General features: G+C 39.3%; 1 protein-coding gene across 3 annotated transcripts in view; it reads left to right on the top strand.

The window, feature by feature from the left end:
- PCSK5 (proprotein convertase subtilisin/kexin type 5) overlaps positions 1-18,483 on the top strand; it is a 254,780-nt gene that overhangs the window by 84,823 nt on the left and 151,474 nt on the right. For all 3 annotated transcript variants that reach the window (XM_072150928.1, XM_072150930.1, XM_072150929.1), the window contains exon 5: positions 3,415-3,491. In XM_072150928.1, the coding sequence (XP_072007029.1) occupies positions 3,415-3,491 (77 nt within the window). The remainder of the gene's footprint in view (positions 1-3,414; positions 3,492-18,483) is intronic.

The raw sequence follows: 18,483 nt of genomic DNA, 5'->3' as shown, positions 1-18,483 counted from the left end.
ACCAGTCCCTCCATTAGTCAAGAAATCCTCTACCAGATCTCTAGAAGGCCTTCAGCTTGGATGTTATTGATCACTGGGTGTCCATAATAGAAGTAATATTGATCAGAGGGTGTCCATAATAGAAGTAATATTGATCAGTGGGTGTCCGTTTTAGCAAATATTCTGTGAAGTCTGTGCTTTAACACATTGGGACACATTTACTAAGGGTCCGTCGGACACATTTCCGTCGGGTTTCAGGATTTTTTCCGATTTACCCTAAATTGCCCTGAGTTTTTGGCGCACGCGATAGGATTGTGGTGCATCAGCCTCGGCTCTCATGCAACACAAATCGGGGTGTGGACGTCGGACAACCCGACTGATTCCGACAAACCACAGAATTTAAAAACCAAATTGTGACGCAAGATCAGCACTCACATGCATCAGGAAGAAGAAGGTGAACTCTGGCAGACCTCAGCGGAGAAGCAACACATGCAGGAAATTGTACGCACGATCTTAGTGAATAGTGGCAGCTCCCAATCCTCGTCGGACATTCCGGATCGGAGTCAAGAAATCTTTGTTCTTCACCGTCATGGGATCAAGTTTTTAAATGTCTTTAATAATGATAGAAAATAATGTCAATTGGTGGTGAGGACCAGAACAGTAGATAAGTGTCTCATTGCTGGGATCACTGAGACCCTCTGCAATCATGAGAACAGGAGTCATGTAGAAAATAAATACCAATAAAATGGTAAAAAGTGCTGCAAAAAAACAAAAACTTGAAGGTTACTGAAGGTCAAGTCATACCTGGGCACAAAAGCCTTTGTAAAGAGAACAGTACATTATACATGGTTGAGGGCTTGGTACATATTTTGCTTTGGGACCCAGCAGTTATACCTCCTAAAAGGTTAAAACTAATGGGTAAATGCCAAGTCTTGTGTGATTTTCCCCATTTTAAGTTCATTCATTTGTAATAAGAAAATTCTAAACACTTAACGGCCCATTGCTGCACTGCAGAAACTTCTTTATTGTAGTCGGAGCTAACCAGATATTTGGACAATTACCAACAGCATGGGAATGTGAATATTTTCTTCTTGAATTTTCACAACAGGTTAGAAAGTGAAACAAATCTCAGGTATCGTTCCTGATGAGAGGTGCTTCCACTTGAGTGAATCTAGGATCGATTGCCCCTGTGAGATTTCATAGAGAATTATGCAGCTGTTGGATGCAGTAAATGTGCCATCTATTTTGTATGCGCTGCTCCAGAAAGTTGCCTTGTAATTGAGAATGCTGCTTTAACACGAGGGAGAATTATTTCATTCGAGTCGGATGCTCATGGGAATAGATTGGGGAAGTGAAAATTGTGAGCAATTATGGAACAATTTTGGCTCGACTTCCAAATAAACTGTGTCAACTTTGGGTTATAAAAGACTGAATGCCAGATTAGTGTAATTCACAGATTTTGGTTGCTGTTATGTTCTATAAATCTTTACAGACGACACTAATGGGTTGTTTTCGGATGACCCACTTGAAATGCATTCAAGGGCATTTTTCCATATGATTGAAATTATACTTATGCAGTTTCCAATTTAGACAGATCCATAAATTAACACATATTGTGATTTATTTGTACTAAATCATAAAAAATAATAATTGTTCTGTCTCTTCAATGTCTGACACCATTCATTAGTTCCTTCTGAAGACGTAGCCACCCTTTTAGTAACAAGCAGGTCTGGTGTTTAGACAAATAATTTTACCATAACTTCTGTTCAAGTGTGTTACAGATATACACTGAACTCCTAAATGAAGATGGTAGGGGACCGGAGGATTTTGTTTCCTCCTTTATGATATTTCCATAGGGCATGTTCAGCAGGTACAGGAGCACCATTTGGCTCATCTTTTGATTTTATAGTTACCCTTAGTTTAGAATCCTATCCTAATTTTCTTTATAAATGTTTCAGTAAGTAAGCTTGTTGACTGTATTAATGAGTGTACTTGTTTAGTAGAATTAACCCATATTAACCATTTCTGCCACTGTTCCTGATCTGATTTTCCTAAGGATATATACATATATCTGAAAAATCTGAATAAATATATAATTGTGTAAGCCAAGTATCACAGTAATGAACATTGTATAGCCATCACTATTTACTCCTCCATTAACATATGCTTATTTTGGTTGAAAATTCATTTTAAGCATTCTCCAAGGAAAATAACAGCAGTCATCAGTTAAAAACCATCCATGTGCTTGTTTTCCCTGATATCAGCACTCCCATATGAAGAAGACTTGGCCCAAAACCAAGAAACACATTTTTGGTCTTTACTTCCTCCTAGTCTCAGCGACTGGTAGTGTACTGTGCATTTTCTACATTATGTACACCTGGTTACTGAAGAGGTAGACAATACTGTCTCTTCTTTACACTGCAGCTGGTCTAGTAGAGACTAGTAGAGACTAGTAGTCTAGTGTCTGTAAGGTCCACCATCAGTTTTACTTATTCATACTTTATAGTAGTAGTAGTAGTGGCTATACCCCCTTCCCTTCCAATGGTACATTGTGTTGTACAAATATAGCAACGTACATTCCTTAAAATTATTTTCTTGCCCTTAGACCCCCCCCACATATTATAATACCCTCATATGTGCCCCCCTATATTATATTTCCCACTTTCATTTAGTCCCAAACTATATTGTCCTCCCACAATTCATATGACCACTATGTTTCTGTAGCCCCCAAACTTGTTTCCCATTCTGTAGCCTCCCAAATGTATGTTTTCTTTTCTGTACATCTCCCAATCTATGCTGCCTTTTCTGTACTCTCTCTCATCTTATACCTACCTTGTCAAACACCTCACATTATTCCATCACTGTCCCTATCCACCTTCCCTGTATTCACCAGGCTGTCCCTACCACTATTTTTTAATAGCCAGCCGTCCTGATGGCATTATCACATTGCATCTGCCGCTCTCTGCTGAATGGTGTACTAGGGGCAAAAGCAGCAGCTTCTATCAAAATTTTCATCAACTCTATCTCTTCTTCCAGAAAACATTGGAAGACCTGACAGGGCCACCCATTTTGTGCTCCATATGGCTGTTCTGCCAGTAATTGCTCCATTGGATGAAACGTAAAAATTATTTTCAAAAATAGTAACTAAAGATGGAGATACTAAGCATACTGCAAATTGAATCAGAAAATGAGCCCTCAGATATTCCTCTAGTATATGCCACATTTCACAGGCACAGACTGTAGGCATCTTTATCTTTTGCAAATAATAACCTACAAGCCAGGACATGGAATTGGAATTTTCATCACTGCACAGGGACAGTCACTAACCTAATTACATGCCCAGTGGAACCTTATTATATATGCATGAGCCAGGTGAGATGACAGCTTAATAATGATCCTATAACTTATTTATACTTTTTCTTTTTTTGGATGTAGGATCCTTTGGCCAGCACTGATATCAATGGCAATGACTATGATCCTATGCCTCGCTATGATGCAAGCAATGAAAACAAGTAAGCAATAATAATTGTCACTTAGTTCCCATATTGCTTTATCCCCTTGAATTATAGGTGAAAAATCCAGTAACTTGTTATTGAGCTTATAATTCTCCTTTTACCTTTGTAATGAAAGCAAAGAAGAAGAAGCCAGTTTTAGACAGCAGTTTGATTATACATCACCATCAAACTCTATGGTCAGTAGAATATAGGAGTCAGGGAGTTGTCTCTTATAGTGGTTCAACTACAGATTTCTTTAAAGATGAAGAATGAAAGAATTCTAATTAATAAAAATAAAACTAGACAAACTATTTGATTAAGAAAACTGTTTAACGAGACAAACAGACTTTATAAAGTTTTCGGGCAGACAAAGCATTTATAAAGCCCCATCACTGCCAGTCTTATGGTTTTTCTGGTGGATGGGAACCAGAAGGAATCGGGCAGGGGCATGAAATCCCCTATAGCCTTGTTTTCTATAGTCTCCATCAGAAAACCAGTGGAGACTATAGCTAAAATGTCGGCCATGTCAGACCTGGTCTACACAAATCTGAGCTGACGGAGCTCCCATCCCGAGCCTCTTAGTATAACGAGGCCAGAGCCTCTAGTAGATATGGAACATCGTGCATCAGCAGAGGGGAAGTTTATGTTTTAAACAGTACTCTTAATAATTCCCCATTATTTTGTATCATTTTTTTTACAAAAGGTTTATAAAAGGTTTAAATAGGATTTCAATATTTGCAGATAATACTAATCTCTGTAAAGTAGCTGAAGAACATAATAACCAAGAGGAAGATAGTATAGTATAATATTACAGAGCGATTTGTTGAAGCTGGAGACTTGGGCAGAGAATAGCTAATAAAAGGGACTCAGTTACCATGATTTACCAGAGGAAAGCAAAAGCACTTCTAATTTTAAGATAACTTGATAATTGAGAAATACTATGCAATCAAAAACTTATAATTCTTTCAGTGTGTTGTTATCATTGTACCTGCATTCGTTTTTTGCAAAAAAAATCAAAGTGTGTGGTCCACATGTGCAAACAAGTAGTTCATACAGTCTGTGAAAAAGACAGATGTCTGAAAGAACACATAGAAAATAATGGGTCAGTATACCATCAGTGAAAATCACATGAATGTGAAAATACTTGTCTGAAAAAGCCTTTACAGTGTTAGCTGCTCGAAATTTGCTGTTTACTGACAGGCTGCACCTGGGCGAGCATCCTGAAGCAGTCGTATGTCACATGCAGTCTGCAAATAATGTTAAATTGCGAGAGCATTCTGAAAAAGTGTTGCCTAATCAGAGAACACCAGTTTTTCAGAATGTAGTACCTAAGGTCATAAAGGAAACAAGGTAGCTTCGGACAGAATGGCTTTTAATTCTGGGTTTAAAGAGTGAAAATGGTGGCCCCTCTTTATAATGTCCATATCTACTAGTAAACCCCTTTATGCTACATGAACAAATCTCATCCTCTCTGAGATTCTAATTCCACAGAACCCTATGATGCTGCAAGTATAGGTCGGATAAGGATGTTGAGATGTAATCCAGATTACAGCCATCTGAATTAGGCCTTACTGTCGTGAATTTGTTTTTAATTCAGCTTTTATGCGTTGCCGACTTTAAATGTATCCATCAGTGGCATCAACTTTATTTTTCATGTGAACATCAGACAGCGTGAGTCTTTTAATTGTACTTTAATTGTGCCTGTGAGACAATGTTCATTTCCAGAAGCTTTGAAGTGTCAAACGTGGTCTTTCTCATAATGATTCATGTTGCCTTCCCATGTTATTATCAGCAAAATCAAAACAATCTGTCTGGGTTTGATCACAAGTCTCTAATGCATCTATGTGACGAATAACCTGCAAAATGTATTTGAAATATATTTATTTTAACCAGCAAGTCAATAAAGTGCTAGAAATGTGTTCTTAATAAATCCTCAAGACAAACTTGTAAGTTTCAGTGAATTGATCTATTCCCATCTACAGCTCAGTCCCTCCTCCTAAGAAGTAAATAAGTAATATTTTAGAATGTGTTATATGTGATGGTGAGCAGCACTGTAGGTCAGGTTCACTTAGGACAATTGTGGATTTTTATGCAATGTTTGGAAATGTTTCAAATCTGGCATTTACTATGTTAATTATTAGACATTTGTGGATATTAAAAACCTGTCTTACTTATACTATGCTTATGTCCTATAACATTAATCCACATATTAAAGTCCTCATGTGACCTATAAAGCCTCAATGATGCATCACTGTTTTTCTTATTATTTTGGAACTGGCCACCTGCTAATATAAAGTGAGGCTCTATATTGAATGATGTATTTGCATGATGATGTGGGACATTAGTGATCTGTTCCCAGAACATCTGGGCAATAAAGTTGGTTGAAATTAGCTGCTCAGCCAATAAGTCACTTTGTCTTCATTTCAAATCCACCTACAGATCCAGTCTGTAAATCTGTGAGGTTAGCCATAAATTGTAAAATACAGAGCAACATTCATTTTATCACCTGTTTTCTATACTATAAGGATAGTATAGAAATGTAAAGCAAATAAAGCATAAATTACTAGTTTAGGCTTAAATCTTTTAGAAACCTTTTGTTTACAAACATGTATTATTAAATTTCCAGAGACATAAAATTATTTAGAGTTTTCATTAATTTCTTGTTACTATACTAAGGCCTCATGTACACGTACAAGGCCTCATGTGTATGTATAGTGGTCCACAAACAGACCCTGATGCCCCTGATGAGCTGCTAAATCACAATGGTGTGTGGTCACATGTTGCATGCACCACACCCCACCTTTCCAGTGCACAATAGACCTCAGTGGGGGAGGGTCAACTCACAGCCCCCAAATAAAGTTGTGTTAATATATCCTAATATTCAGAAATATTTGTGGATAAAAATTTACTTTATCTTTCAGGAGCGATAATAGGTCGTGTATAATCAGATAAGTTGATCTTTGGATAGGCAATATAATTGACAGAAACCTCTTTTTTAAAGGATATTCAAAGATATCTTGTATGAATCTTCTATATTAGCTTTGTTTAATTAACATTCAGAATCGTTGTTTAATTAAAAACATTTCTTTGCCTACGGCATCAGTTCTGATCCGCCGGTATCTAAAAACAGTATAATTCTAATTCTACACATCATCTTTAACACATCTTTATAGTGTTTGTCGGAAAATCTCCTGATGTACGGTATTAGTTGGTGTGGGATTTTTAATACAACTATACAGAAACAATATCTGATACGTAAAAACAATATCAGATGCTGGAAACCACAGGGGTCCTAAGGGGTGCCCCATTGATGTCTAGAATTAAAGAACCCTGTTTGCCTGAGAGATCCACTGAAAACCAAAGATTCTGACAACATTGCTGTCTTATCCAGGACTCCAGTATGAGAAGAAGGTGCTAGCTCATGTCATGAGGGATTCAGTGACACTGTTCTGTCTTGATCTTTAATCTTTAAATTGGTCATTGATAATTGATGATTGATTGTCCTTGTTATTGGAATATACTATTGACCCCTGATGTAAACAGATACCCCTGCTAGATATAAATGTTAAATGTTTGCTGAAAAAAGCATACAAATAGTATGCATCAGCAGTAAGTCACTCTGGGACATGTTTTCTAATCCTGGGTGTGACAATAATTTGTTCAACTACTATGGTATTTTGCTGCATAGTCAAAAGTTTACTCTAATTTCCTACAACTTGGCAGGAGAAGCACAGGCCTTGTCAGTGGTGTAGGCAAGTGCTGGAATTTACTCTCCTGCACTGGAGACAGCAGTCAGCTGTGGATGAAGTCACCTCTGCTATGTAAAGCATTTAGCCTTTGTGCTACGCTATATGTAATGCTGACCATAGCGAGTAATCCCTTATATGTGGTTTTGGCACGGCCAGTAAAGTGTTTTTTCGTGAAACCTCTGGTTCTCATTAATTCTAGGATTTCACATCACATATGGAAGGCAGAGTTTTCTGGAATTGACCCTAGCTGAGTTTCCTGAAGTTCTTCATGTGGTTTCTTATTTTTTTTTTCTTTCCAGCACAAATCATTCTTTCTTGTATTTCACAACAACTGTTATCTATTGTGGTGCAACGTTTGGAAAGCTGTGTGGTGTTTCTTCCTTTTTCTTTCCGAGTGTAAATTGTTTTCATCACATTAGCTATAGATGTGTGGAATGCACAGATGGTAAGAATACACATTATATCTTGGCATGTTTGAGGGAGAGGAGCTTTCATGATCTGTAATGTTATCTGGGCCATTAAATTGATATTTCTTCTATTGAAATGATTAATCACATTTAAAATGGCTGTAAATGGTAATGTAGTAAAATAGTATGGCGGGAGGCAGCAGGCTGTCAAGTGGCCAGCAAAATAAAGATCTCATTCTGTGTATCCTGTAAATGTCCTGAGAAAAAATGTACAGCTCAGCTTTCTTACATTGAAAGACAAATTACCTTGTGACCATAAAAGTTATATCTGCCTGCTTCAGTGTGCGGATAGGTCTCACAAGGTTTCTTGCGCTTAAAGAGACATGGTTCTGCATCCAATCAGCTGCCTACCTGAAACTTAGCTTCCAAATTTAGCTGAGATTGTGCTGGGATTTCCTGCAGGGAGTGAGACAGAGATGGTATTTTATTATTTTTTGGCATTGGTGGCACTAGGACCGTGCTATATTTTTCAGTGGGATGTAAGTTTGTGGTGCAAGAGATTAATGAATTGGCATAAGTGCATAAAAAAACTAAGAAAAAAGGTGGACACTTAAAGGCACTATCATGACTTGCCTGGTTGTTAGTGAGGCATACTTTCATAGGATTGAAGGTATAATTTCTGCTTGGATTGCCATTGTTCCAATGTGACCTGTGTTGGCCTCTGTACAATAGTCAAGTGGCCTCCAGGTAAGTACACAGAATTGCATTGAAGAGGGTTCGTCTTCTAGAGGAAGATGGTCACTATGCATAATATGTGGAACTGAAAATCAGACCACAAGGGATATAGTCTGGATAAGAGGGAGGACTTCAGGAAGGTACGAAGATCCTTCCAGTATTCCATATTTAACTGATTTATGTGATAACATAAATTGATTCCATCCACTAGACGTGATCATCTCTCATCTCTTATTACCTAGGATTTCTCTTGACATCTTCATTCTCCAGGATCAGTGTTCTACATTACAAAATATGAGGGATAGTAGAACACATTGACTCCATAACTACATTTTTGAAAAAATTTCATAATCCATAGTGCAGATGATAATAATAAACTTAAAAAAAATAGTTTTTATTTTATAAATCACCATATTCTGAACTTTTTTTATTCTCCAATGTATAGATTAGTGTAAGGCATGTTTTTATTTGTGAGCTAAGTTAATTTTTTCATTAGCTATGTACTGTAGACTATGGCAACATTTACTATTTGTCTTACTTTGAGAGACAATTTTAAGCCCAAAATTTGGGCACAGCCTGGTCTATATTTACTTCTTCCTATGCTGAATTTCTATATAACCACTCACTTTTCAAGCAGGTTGTAAAAAGTCAGCTTTTACTTAAAGTAAATCTACAACTAGTTTACTTTGTAAAACAGCCAGAGGTGCTCAGGCTGACGGTGCCCGATTGCCTCTTGGCTTGGCAAGCTTTTCATCTATGCACACCGCCTGCTGCAAGCCTCCTCCTGCTGCCGGCTGGTGAAATAGGAGAGAGCACATGCCCCAGCCCTCTGACGTCACCTGCTGGATCGTAATTCTCCGATGGGGAGCAGAAGGAGGCTTGCAGCGAGGGGCTTGAATGAATAAAAGCCTGGCAAGCTGAGAGGTGCTCTGGCGTAGTCAGCCTGAGTGCCTCCAACTGCTTTACAAAGATATTATTTCATTAATAAAGATGCCCGAAAACTTGTTAAAAATGGTCCCCCCATCCCCTAGACTGAACAATGAACAAGTAGTCTAATTAGTATACTCTACCACCAGTAAACTGGTGATAGATGTCATTAAATACTATCTGTAATATGTCAGCCAACAGTGCACAACAGATAAAAACCTGATATCTCTTTCTATGAACTTTGAGACATACTGAGGTATTGTAGGGCCTCTGTTCACTTCGACCTCATTATTACAACGCTATATAATTAGTAATTTAGTTGTGAGATTTGGACCTAGTAATGTGTTGTGTATAACAAAACTGAGTTTAGGCTTACTGGAATGTATAGTTTTAGGCTCTTTAATTCCAGTCTTCATTTGACATAATTAAGGCTTAATGATGAGTCCTATTACTTTTTACTTTTATCTGGAATATACATTACAGGATTAACACGCCATTCATGTTCAGCAATTATTATGTGTAGAATTAAGTGATATCCACCCAGTTGAACATGCCTCACACTAATACAGAATGTCCATCAGGAATTTAAATGTGTTCATTCAGTAGAGGATGCAATTTGCCTATGTATTATGCTAACCATTTCATTTCTCTATCCTTTGCTTTCCATGCCTAGATAATGGCTTTGGCATTTAATCGAAGTGAGAGAAAGGAGACAGTTTCAGTAGATTTTCTATCCTTTTTAAAGGATAAATAGGGCACACTTCAGTCATTTTGATTAAATTTAAAACAAGTTCGCAATTTTTGTTCATTGGATTGCTGTCACTAGAAATTCTAATATATTTGAATTGGTTTATGTTGACTTTGATAGCAATATTTGGCAGGGGTACAATCGTCCTACCATAGAAAACGGTACTACAAGATTTACAAGTTTAACATTTAGCTGTATTGCACATATACTACTTTTATTACATACAATAAACATATCTTAGAACATTTGTTCTTTTGTGAAATTATAGCTCTTAGTGATCAATGATGGGGAGCTGTATATAGTGATTGCTGGGGGAGCTGTATATAGTGGTTACTGGGAGCTGTATATAGTGATTAATGGGTGCTGTATATAGTGATTACTAGGGAGGCTGTATATAGTTAATGCTGGTGAGCAGTGTATAGTGCTTGCTGTTCCCTGTCTGGACAACATTCAATGGGGGCCCCCCGACAGATTTTGCGCCCAGGGTCCCCCACCAACCTTAATCCGGCCCTGATGGGGATATTCATACTCACCTGATAAACCCATGTTAGTTCGCTGCTGCCATTTAGGTGGCAATAGAATTAAAGGTGGATTTAACGGCATGTACTATTTTTTTTTTTTTACTTCATCCTACCTTATCTCATTTGTAAATCCAGGTAGTCTATCACATGACCTGCCCAGGCAGGTGCAGGACATGTGGTGTGGACATGTGACCAGTGGCCATCTTCTGTCCTGTGTATACTCTGCAACGGACGGCGTGGAGGAAATTAACGGAATTTAATTCTTCATTACAGTCTATGTCATCAGCATTTTTCTGCTAAGGGGAGCAAAATTTTAAGTAACGACTAATTACATATAAGCTTATATTTTAAGGAATTATGAATTATGCTGATTCCTGGAATACCCCTTTAAATAATAAAATATAAAATGTGCATTATAGCCTGCATTCTTTTAAGACTAGCATTTTTTTTCTGGGATGTATCTTACTCATCTCTTTGTTTTTGAGTTGTTTTTTCCCCAATGTAAACACGGGATTTCATTGTTGGATGAGCCTTACATGAGTCTAGATTGATCCAAAAGCAATTCAACGGTGAGTTTAGCTATGCCGCGTCGTTCAGTACATTGCACTTCAGGATGAATGTGTAATGTTAATAGGGATGGGCAGAACACACACTCAATTGCTGTAAGAAATGTCCTGTCATTTACAATAGCTTTACACTGCATCAGCCTCACATTGATTTTATTTGTTCACTGTCTGATTCATCTTGTGTCAAAATTCATTGCATCCAAGATAAATGTGTTTCTCCTGGGATTCCAGGAAACTAACTGTACACACTTGTTTACCTTCCAGAATCTCAGGAATACTATGTTGCATAAGATTGTAACCATCCAAGGGAAAACACTTATAAAACAGCTGTTTGGAATGGTCTACATGAATTTGTGTTCTGAACACGTTGTTTTGGGTTGTGACGCCTCAAACAATTCAAAAAATAATAAATCACCTGTAAAGTCTGTAACGATCAAATAATACAAATATGTATGAAAATACAGATTGTACTCCATAATACACAAAAATCACTCTCATAATAAAACCATTTAAAAATGTGCCACATCAAAGAGGGAGGTCACAACCTGAGGGAACACACCATCACCTCAGACCCTGACTTCTATGTTTGACCCCTTAATGACGTGTGACGTAACAGTACATCGAGCGTTGACTGCGGATGAATGGAGAGGGCTCACTGGCTGAGTCCTCTCCATAGCTGGCATATTGCAGCAAACACTTACCGATAACATCCGCAATTGGTGCTAGCCGGGACATCACTTTGGGGGAGGGGTGGTGATCAGTTGCCATCACAGCCTAGCCAAAATGCCGAAGCTGTATTGTTTTAACCTATTTATTACAATAGGTTCCTTTATTTTTCGTACAGGAGGTTTTAATTTTTGTAAATGCATGAAAACATTATAAAACCTATACAAATTTGGTATCCCCGTGATCGTAACGACCCAAAGAGTAAAGCCCCAAAATCCAAGCCTGCAAGAAAACCGCGGAAATGCATTCTTTCACCAATTTCAAAGCCTTTGGAATTTTTTTCCTGCTTCCTAGTACAAGACATGGTACACTACTGTAATTACCGTCACTATGAAGAGCAATTTGTTACGCAGAAAACAAGCTGTCACACAGCTCTTTACATGGAAAAATAAAAAAGTTTTTTGAAGGGTGGGAATGAAAAATGGAAATGCAAAAACAAAAAAGGCCCTGGTCGTTAATGGATTAATTCCCACGGAAAATACCTTGGGCCGAAAGGTGGCAGGAAATCTAAGGATAAGGTCACTGTCTGATCTGAATTAGTTCCTATTCTTTATTAACTTGACAATTCCTATGTGGATTTACTGTTGATGTATTGTTGTGAGATATTTCTGGAAACCTGGATCTGAATGAAACCCATTATTATATAAAAAATATTTGGTTTGCATAAAGTACTGAGATTTTGTAATTGTTGGTTGTTATACAGAAGGACACGTTAAAGGGAACCTATCACAAGCATGTTCACCCCTAAAATAACAACACCCTTGGGTAGGGTATAAAATATATTTTCTAGGATTCCTTCTTTTATGTTACAAATAACCCATTTACCTACTGAAAAAAATCACCTTCTAAGTTATATGTAAATTAGTTTTGCATTCCTAACTATATAGTTTCGGGTCCTACGTATATATTGTATGTAAAATATATAAAATATACCATCAGAAGAGGAAGAAACGGACATTGACATATTATACAACTGACCATTGCTGGTAGGCTGCATACACACATAAATCTCGAACTGCAAAAACTCACTAACCACATTACTCTTGCTAATAGTCATTTACCTTACCTGGGGTATGGCATCTCATGATTTCTACTTCTTCCTTAACACAGCACCCACATCATGGGTCAATACAGCAGCCTTCCTATTTTCAATCAGTGGTCTGAGACAACATGCAGAGTCCAAGATGAATGAATACTTGTCCTATCAGAGGAAGTAATTTTTTTGTTCCAATACCAGCTCAACTGACAACTAAAAACAACTCCATGTTAATAAACATAAGGATTCAGAAGAACTGATGAATGTTATTTTTGGCTGGAGCAATTTCTGTATTGTTATCTGTTAAAATGAAAATCTATACTTTGGAAAATCCAACAGCAGGGGAGAAAATAGATGGTAATGTACAAATAGCATAACTGTTCAGTAACAACCTAATACATAATTAATTTGCTGCTTGGTCTCTGTGCAACAATGTCACAGGCTGTAAAACAATGGTAAATGTAAGTAATTTTCGAGTTCATTACACAGCTAAACTATTGAACAAAAAGCACACCTTCATTCAAGGAAATAAAATAACAGTGAGAGAGAAATGTATGCTGTAGCTCAAGATAAAATGCTTCCGATACAGCTGCAGTCAATAACTTACAGCACTTACACTTTATAATATACACTTTATGAGATAATTAAGAGTTGGGAGCAAAGACGTAACGCTCTATACTTATGTGCGGTGGGTTACATGTAACTAAGAAAGGTAGCTCCATAGCATTCAAAATGGCCACCTAAGTAAGCAACTTCCTGTTTCCCAGTGCATTCAGAGGAACAGCTAGGGCTCACATACTGAAGCCTTAGAAAGTGAAGTATAGTTTACACAAAATGTCAACTTGCATAGTATCTTCTTTTCATACACTGGCCATGTCAATTGATTAATTCCTGTGGCTTCTGCTTCAATAACTGTTACCTCTTACATAAGTTCCATTCCAACTGATTGAAGACATAAAGGTTGATCATACATCTTGGGGAAACTCTAAGGCATTTGTTGTCCTCTTCCTTATAAAGAATAAGCACTTAATAAAGAAAATGGAAAGGTGTTATGTAGATTCAATAATGTCACAACTTCTCTGAATGTTTTCTCCCACCATAACAGCTTTTTACCTATCTGCAGTATAAGTTATAAGTTATAAGCATCTGATCAAAGGGAGTCCCATGCCTGGTATTCTCACTGAAAGCACAAAATTTTGGCATGGAGCATAAGAGCACATGTGATATCACTGTTTTTTGAGAGAGACTTCAAGTATACAATTGGTGAATATTCCAGCTTCGTAAGTAGTCAGAAAGTTATAACTAATACCTTAAATAAATGATAAGTAGTGATGAGCGTATCCGAACTTAGAAAAATGTATTACACTGCTCGAACCTGGACCCGTCTCCCCTACTTCAGTAAAACCCACAACAACATTTGAACCCCAGCGGCGCATTGGTGCTGCCATTTTGGGGAATATCATTGCTGAATATCATCAGAGAGCAGCTATCCTCCTCAAAACGGTAGTGTTTGTACACATGCCACAGTGATTTAAATACTGGTGGCAGCTCTGAGAGATAACATTCTCACAGATAACTCCTGTGATCCATGGCAGCAGGTCTGTTCAACACTAGTGGTAAATTTTAATGGTGGGGTAAAATAATATGCACTTTTGAAAAATATCTATACAAATCTACAAACTTATTCAATTTCCAAAATAAACCTTCTCCAATGACTCCAAACAAAATGTAGTCTACATACCTGTAGTTAAACCGTTAGAGGCTACTTTGGGGGATTTTTAAAAAAATAATTTATAAGACTTTGCCAATGGGTCAAGTTCTTAAAATTCTGCTCTGTAATACAGAGTAACCACAATGTTTTGGGGAGCGTAACGGCATGACGTAGCACGTAGCACGTCGCGCTGCACCGCCGTTCTCCCTACCCCCGCTCCCCACGCTGACCTGACTCAAGCTCCGGGTCCCGGTCCTGGCCCAAGGAGAGAGAGCGGAGGACTCGGGCGCAGGTCCGGGCGCCATAGTCGGTGGCTGCAGCGGTCCCCCGCGTGCTGTGGAGGGAGGCCGGCCGATGCGGGCGCAGCTGTGCGCGAGTGTGGCGCAGGTGTGGCGCACGGGCGCCCAAAACGCCGAAAACCCAAGCGCCGAAAAGCCTATGGTCCTGGGGTGTGCTGGCTTCTAGATGGCTCCAAGATGAAGACGACCGAGGGACAGACGATACGAAGACTCCCGGTCCCGGAAACGCGCTGACCTGGAGGGGTGCATTCTGAGACCGCTGCCGAGGCGGCGGGGTTGGAGAGTTTCCCTGGATGACGGCGCGACCGGAGATAAAGGCTGTAAGCAGTTCATCGTGTTTGGTCCCTGGGTGGCAAGCTGGTGACGAATCCGTGCTGATACAATTCCCGTGGACGGGTGAGATGTGCCTGTACTTGGACTGATTCCCCTGCTACGCGTAGCGGTTCGTCAAGATGGGTGAGATGTACCTGGCCTCAATCTTCCTTACCCGTGTACTAATTCATCTGTATATGGTGATAACTCTGACTTATTGCTAATCGTGCTAACATTGGCTTGACATTGGCTTGCATATGCTACTAACTCTGCTCTGTTGCTAATGACACTAACATCTGTTGGACATCTGCTTGCTATTTGTTTCTGATCTGATCGTTCGATCTCAAATATCTACACTTACTATGTAACTATTTGAATTTTGTCAGAGCAAGTTGGAATTTTATTACTCGGTGTCCTCGGGGGCATCATATCCACAGGATTATAGGAGAGCTACAACGGAATATACGTAATAGACTATCTCTGGACTTAAAACTGTCTTACCTCCCCTAGGGTAATTGGTTCCGGTTCTGCCTATGTGTCGGTTTTAGTATCAGCCCGTCCGGCTTACTGAATAGTTTGCGGTTTTTCTGTGTCAATCTCCGATCTTTCCTCCTATTGTTTAAGTGATATGTGTATTGTAATAACTTAATATTACTCATTGTCAATTGCTATTGTCAAGTGGGTTAGCACACCTGGTCCGGCTTATAGGCGCCTCAATTTGGGTATATGTATTTTTTCCTAGCTGTGTAACACTGTGCTTTGGGGTATATTTACCGTAGCAGAGATGCCTCCTAAAAATGCTGCAAGGAAGTCCTTGGGGACAGCATCCCCCAAAGAAAAAGAGAAAGGAGGGGCTAAAGGAGAGAACTCCGCAAAGTTGGACAAATTATGGAAATCTCCCCCAGTTAAAACTAGGACAGGATTATCGAGTCAGAAAAACTTGGAAAATGAAACTGTAGATCCCAAACCGCAGGGCTCGAGGTCGGGCCCGGTAGAGGAGGAGGATCGGGACGGGGGCGAGGCAAACATGGGAGGTGAAAACGAAATGCTAAAAGAGATCTTAGACTCCATAAAATCCTGTAATTCAGCAATACTGGGGCTGACAGACCAGGTCGGGGCCTTGAGAGGAGATGTCTCCATTATGAGGGAAGAGCTGAACCGGCTAAGAGATAAGCAAAAAATGGCAGAAGATAAAATTACTAATATTGAGAAAGAGGTCTGTACCCTCAAAAAAGTCACCTCGCGTCTGGAGGTAGAGAACAAGGCCCTGAAAGGGAAAATAGCGGATATGGAGGACCGCTCAAGAAGAGCGAATCTAAGATTAATAGGGGTCCCAGAAAAAGCTGAGGGGGATAACCCCGTAAGCTACATTAAAGAATGGTTTTTGAAGGAAGTAGGGAAGGAGCATCTTTCCCCGCATTTTGATATTGAGCGGGCCCATAGAATTCCGGCAGGCCCCTATATTCCGGGGAATACTCCCCGTACCCTTATATGCAAAACATTACTCTCGAGAGATCGGGATATGATACTGAAACGAGCACGTGATCTAAAAGACCTTACAATACAAGGGGCTAAAGTAGCAATATACCCGGACTTTTCTAAGGACACTCTTCAGAGGAGGAAGAGTTTTTTGGAGGTAAAAAAAAGGTTGAGAGACAAGGGTATTATTTATTCGTTAATGTTTCCGGCCAAATTAAAAATTATTTTTCAAGGCCAGTCCCAGTTTTTCAATACCCCAGAACAAGTTTCAGATTGGTTGGATCAAAAAGGTCTTTGAATATGAATACTTAGGCCATTACATCTATTTTGGGTCAGCAATGGGGGGTAGGTGGGAAGGGGGGGCGGGAAAGTGGCTGAAGCAGGAAGAGTTGTACTATGGTAGAACAGGTGGTGGGATTTGGGGGGGGTGGGAAAAGCCGATGCTGGGGATGCTGTCTGGTTAGAGCATGCTGCTGTGCCCTTTGGTGTTTTTTGTCTAGATATAATAGATGGGTACTAGGTTTATAGTATGGAATATAAGAGGGCTTAAAGATCGTCTGAAACGCTGCATTATCTTTGACTACATAGTCAAACAACTCCCTGCGATTGTTATCTTATTGGAGACACATCTTGATAGGGAATCTTTGGCTCTGGTAGAAAGGAGGTGGGCCAGTCAGATATACAATTCTGTCTTTTCATCATTCTCTAGAGGAGTCTCTATCTTGATTCACAGATCCGTTGCCTTCCAAGCCTCAGATATAAGTTGTGACCCAGAAGGAAGATACGTATTCCTGTCAGGTATACTAGATGGCAATAAATGCGTTTTTGCAGGAGTCTATATACCTCCCCCTTTTAGATATCAGGTCCTGATAAAGCTACTGCGGTTTATTGAAAGGGTGGGGGATTGCCCGGTCTTGATTATGGGCGATTTTAACGCTGTAATGTCTGAGGAGAAAGATCGTACAGGTGGGAAAAAAAACCTGGGAAGGATAGAGAATGGAGATACCCCCTTTGCTAGGTTCTGCCAGGAAGTGGGCTGGAGAGATGTCTGGAGAAGTTTAAAGGGGGAACTTCAGATTTTCTCATGCTACAACCGTTCCCATAACACTTTTTCCCGGATTGACCTAGCTTTGGCTAATGATTTGGCCATTGATTGGGTAGGGAAGATGCGGTATGATAACCGTTCTATCTCCGATCATTCCCCAATGGTTCTCGAGTTGTTGGGATCAAGGAACCCGCCTGTCAAGTTCTGGAAGCTCAATGCGCATTGGTTAGTGTTATTGTCAGATGAGGATAAAATCAAGGGAGAGCTTCATAGATTTATTGTGTCAAACAGAGCCGGGGTTAACCAGGGGCTAATGTGGGATGCCCTGAAATCCTTTATTAGAGGGATACTAAATTCAGAAATCATTTATTTGCGTAAGCAATGGGCCAGTAAGGAGAGGCTCTTAAACAAAGAGCTGAAAGAAAAAGAAAGGGCCTATTTGGAGAGTGGTTCGAGGGAGCGGCGTAATAGTTTTATTGGGGCACAAGAGGAATATAATAGATTCATGGCAGAGAAGGCGACACAGAAACTATTCTTTTTGGACCAAAGGGCACATTGTGAGAGTGGTATGCCGTCAAAGGGGCTCCTGCAGAAAGTTAAAAAACAACAAGAGGATAATAGAATAACAGCCATAAAAAACAACTTTGGGGAAACAACTACTAACGCTGAGGAGATTAGGGATACCTTTTTACAATTTTTTCAGGGTATATATACCTCAGATTTGGAGGTCTCATTAGATGATATAAGAT

This window comes from Engystomops pustulosus, chromosome 1 (assembly GCF_040894005.1).
Source record: "Engystomops pustulosus chromosome 1, aEngPut4.maternal, whole genome shotgun sequence".
Classification (NCBI taxonomy): domain Eukaryota; kingdom Metazoa; phylum Chordata; class Amphibia; order Anura; family Leptodactylidae; genus Engystomops; species Engystomops pustulosus.
Note: the sequence above shows the minus strand (reverse complement) of the source record. Positions and strands in the feature narration are given on the sequence as shown.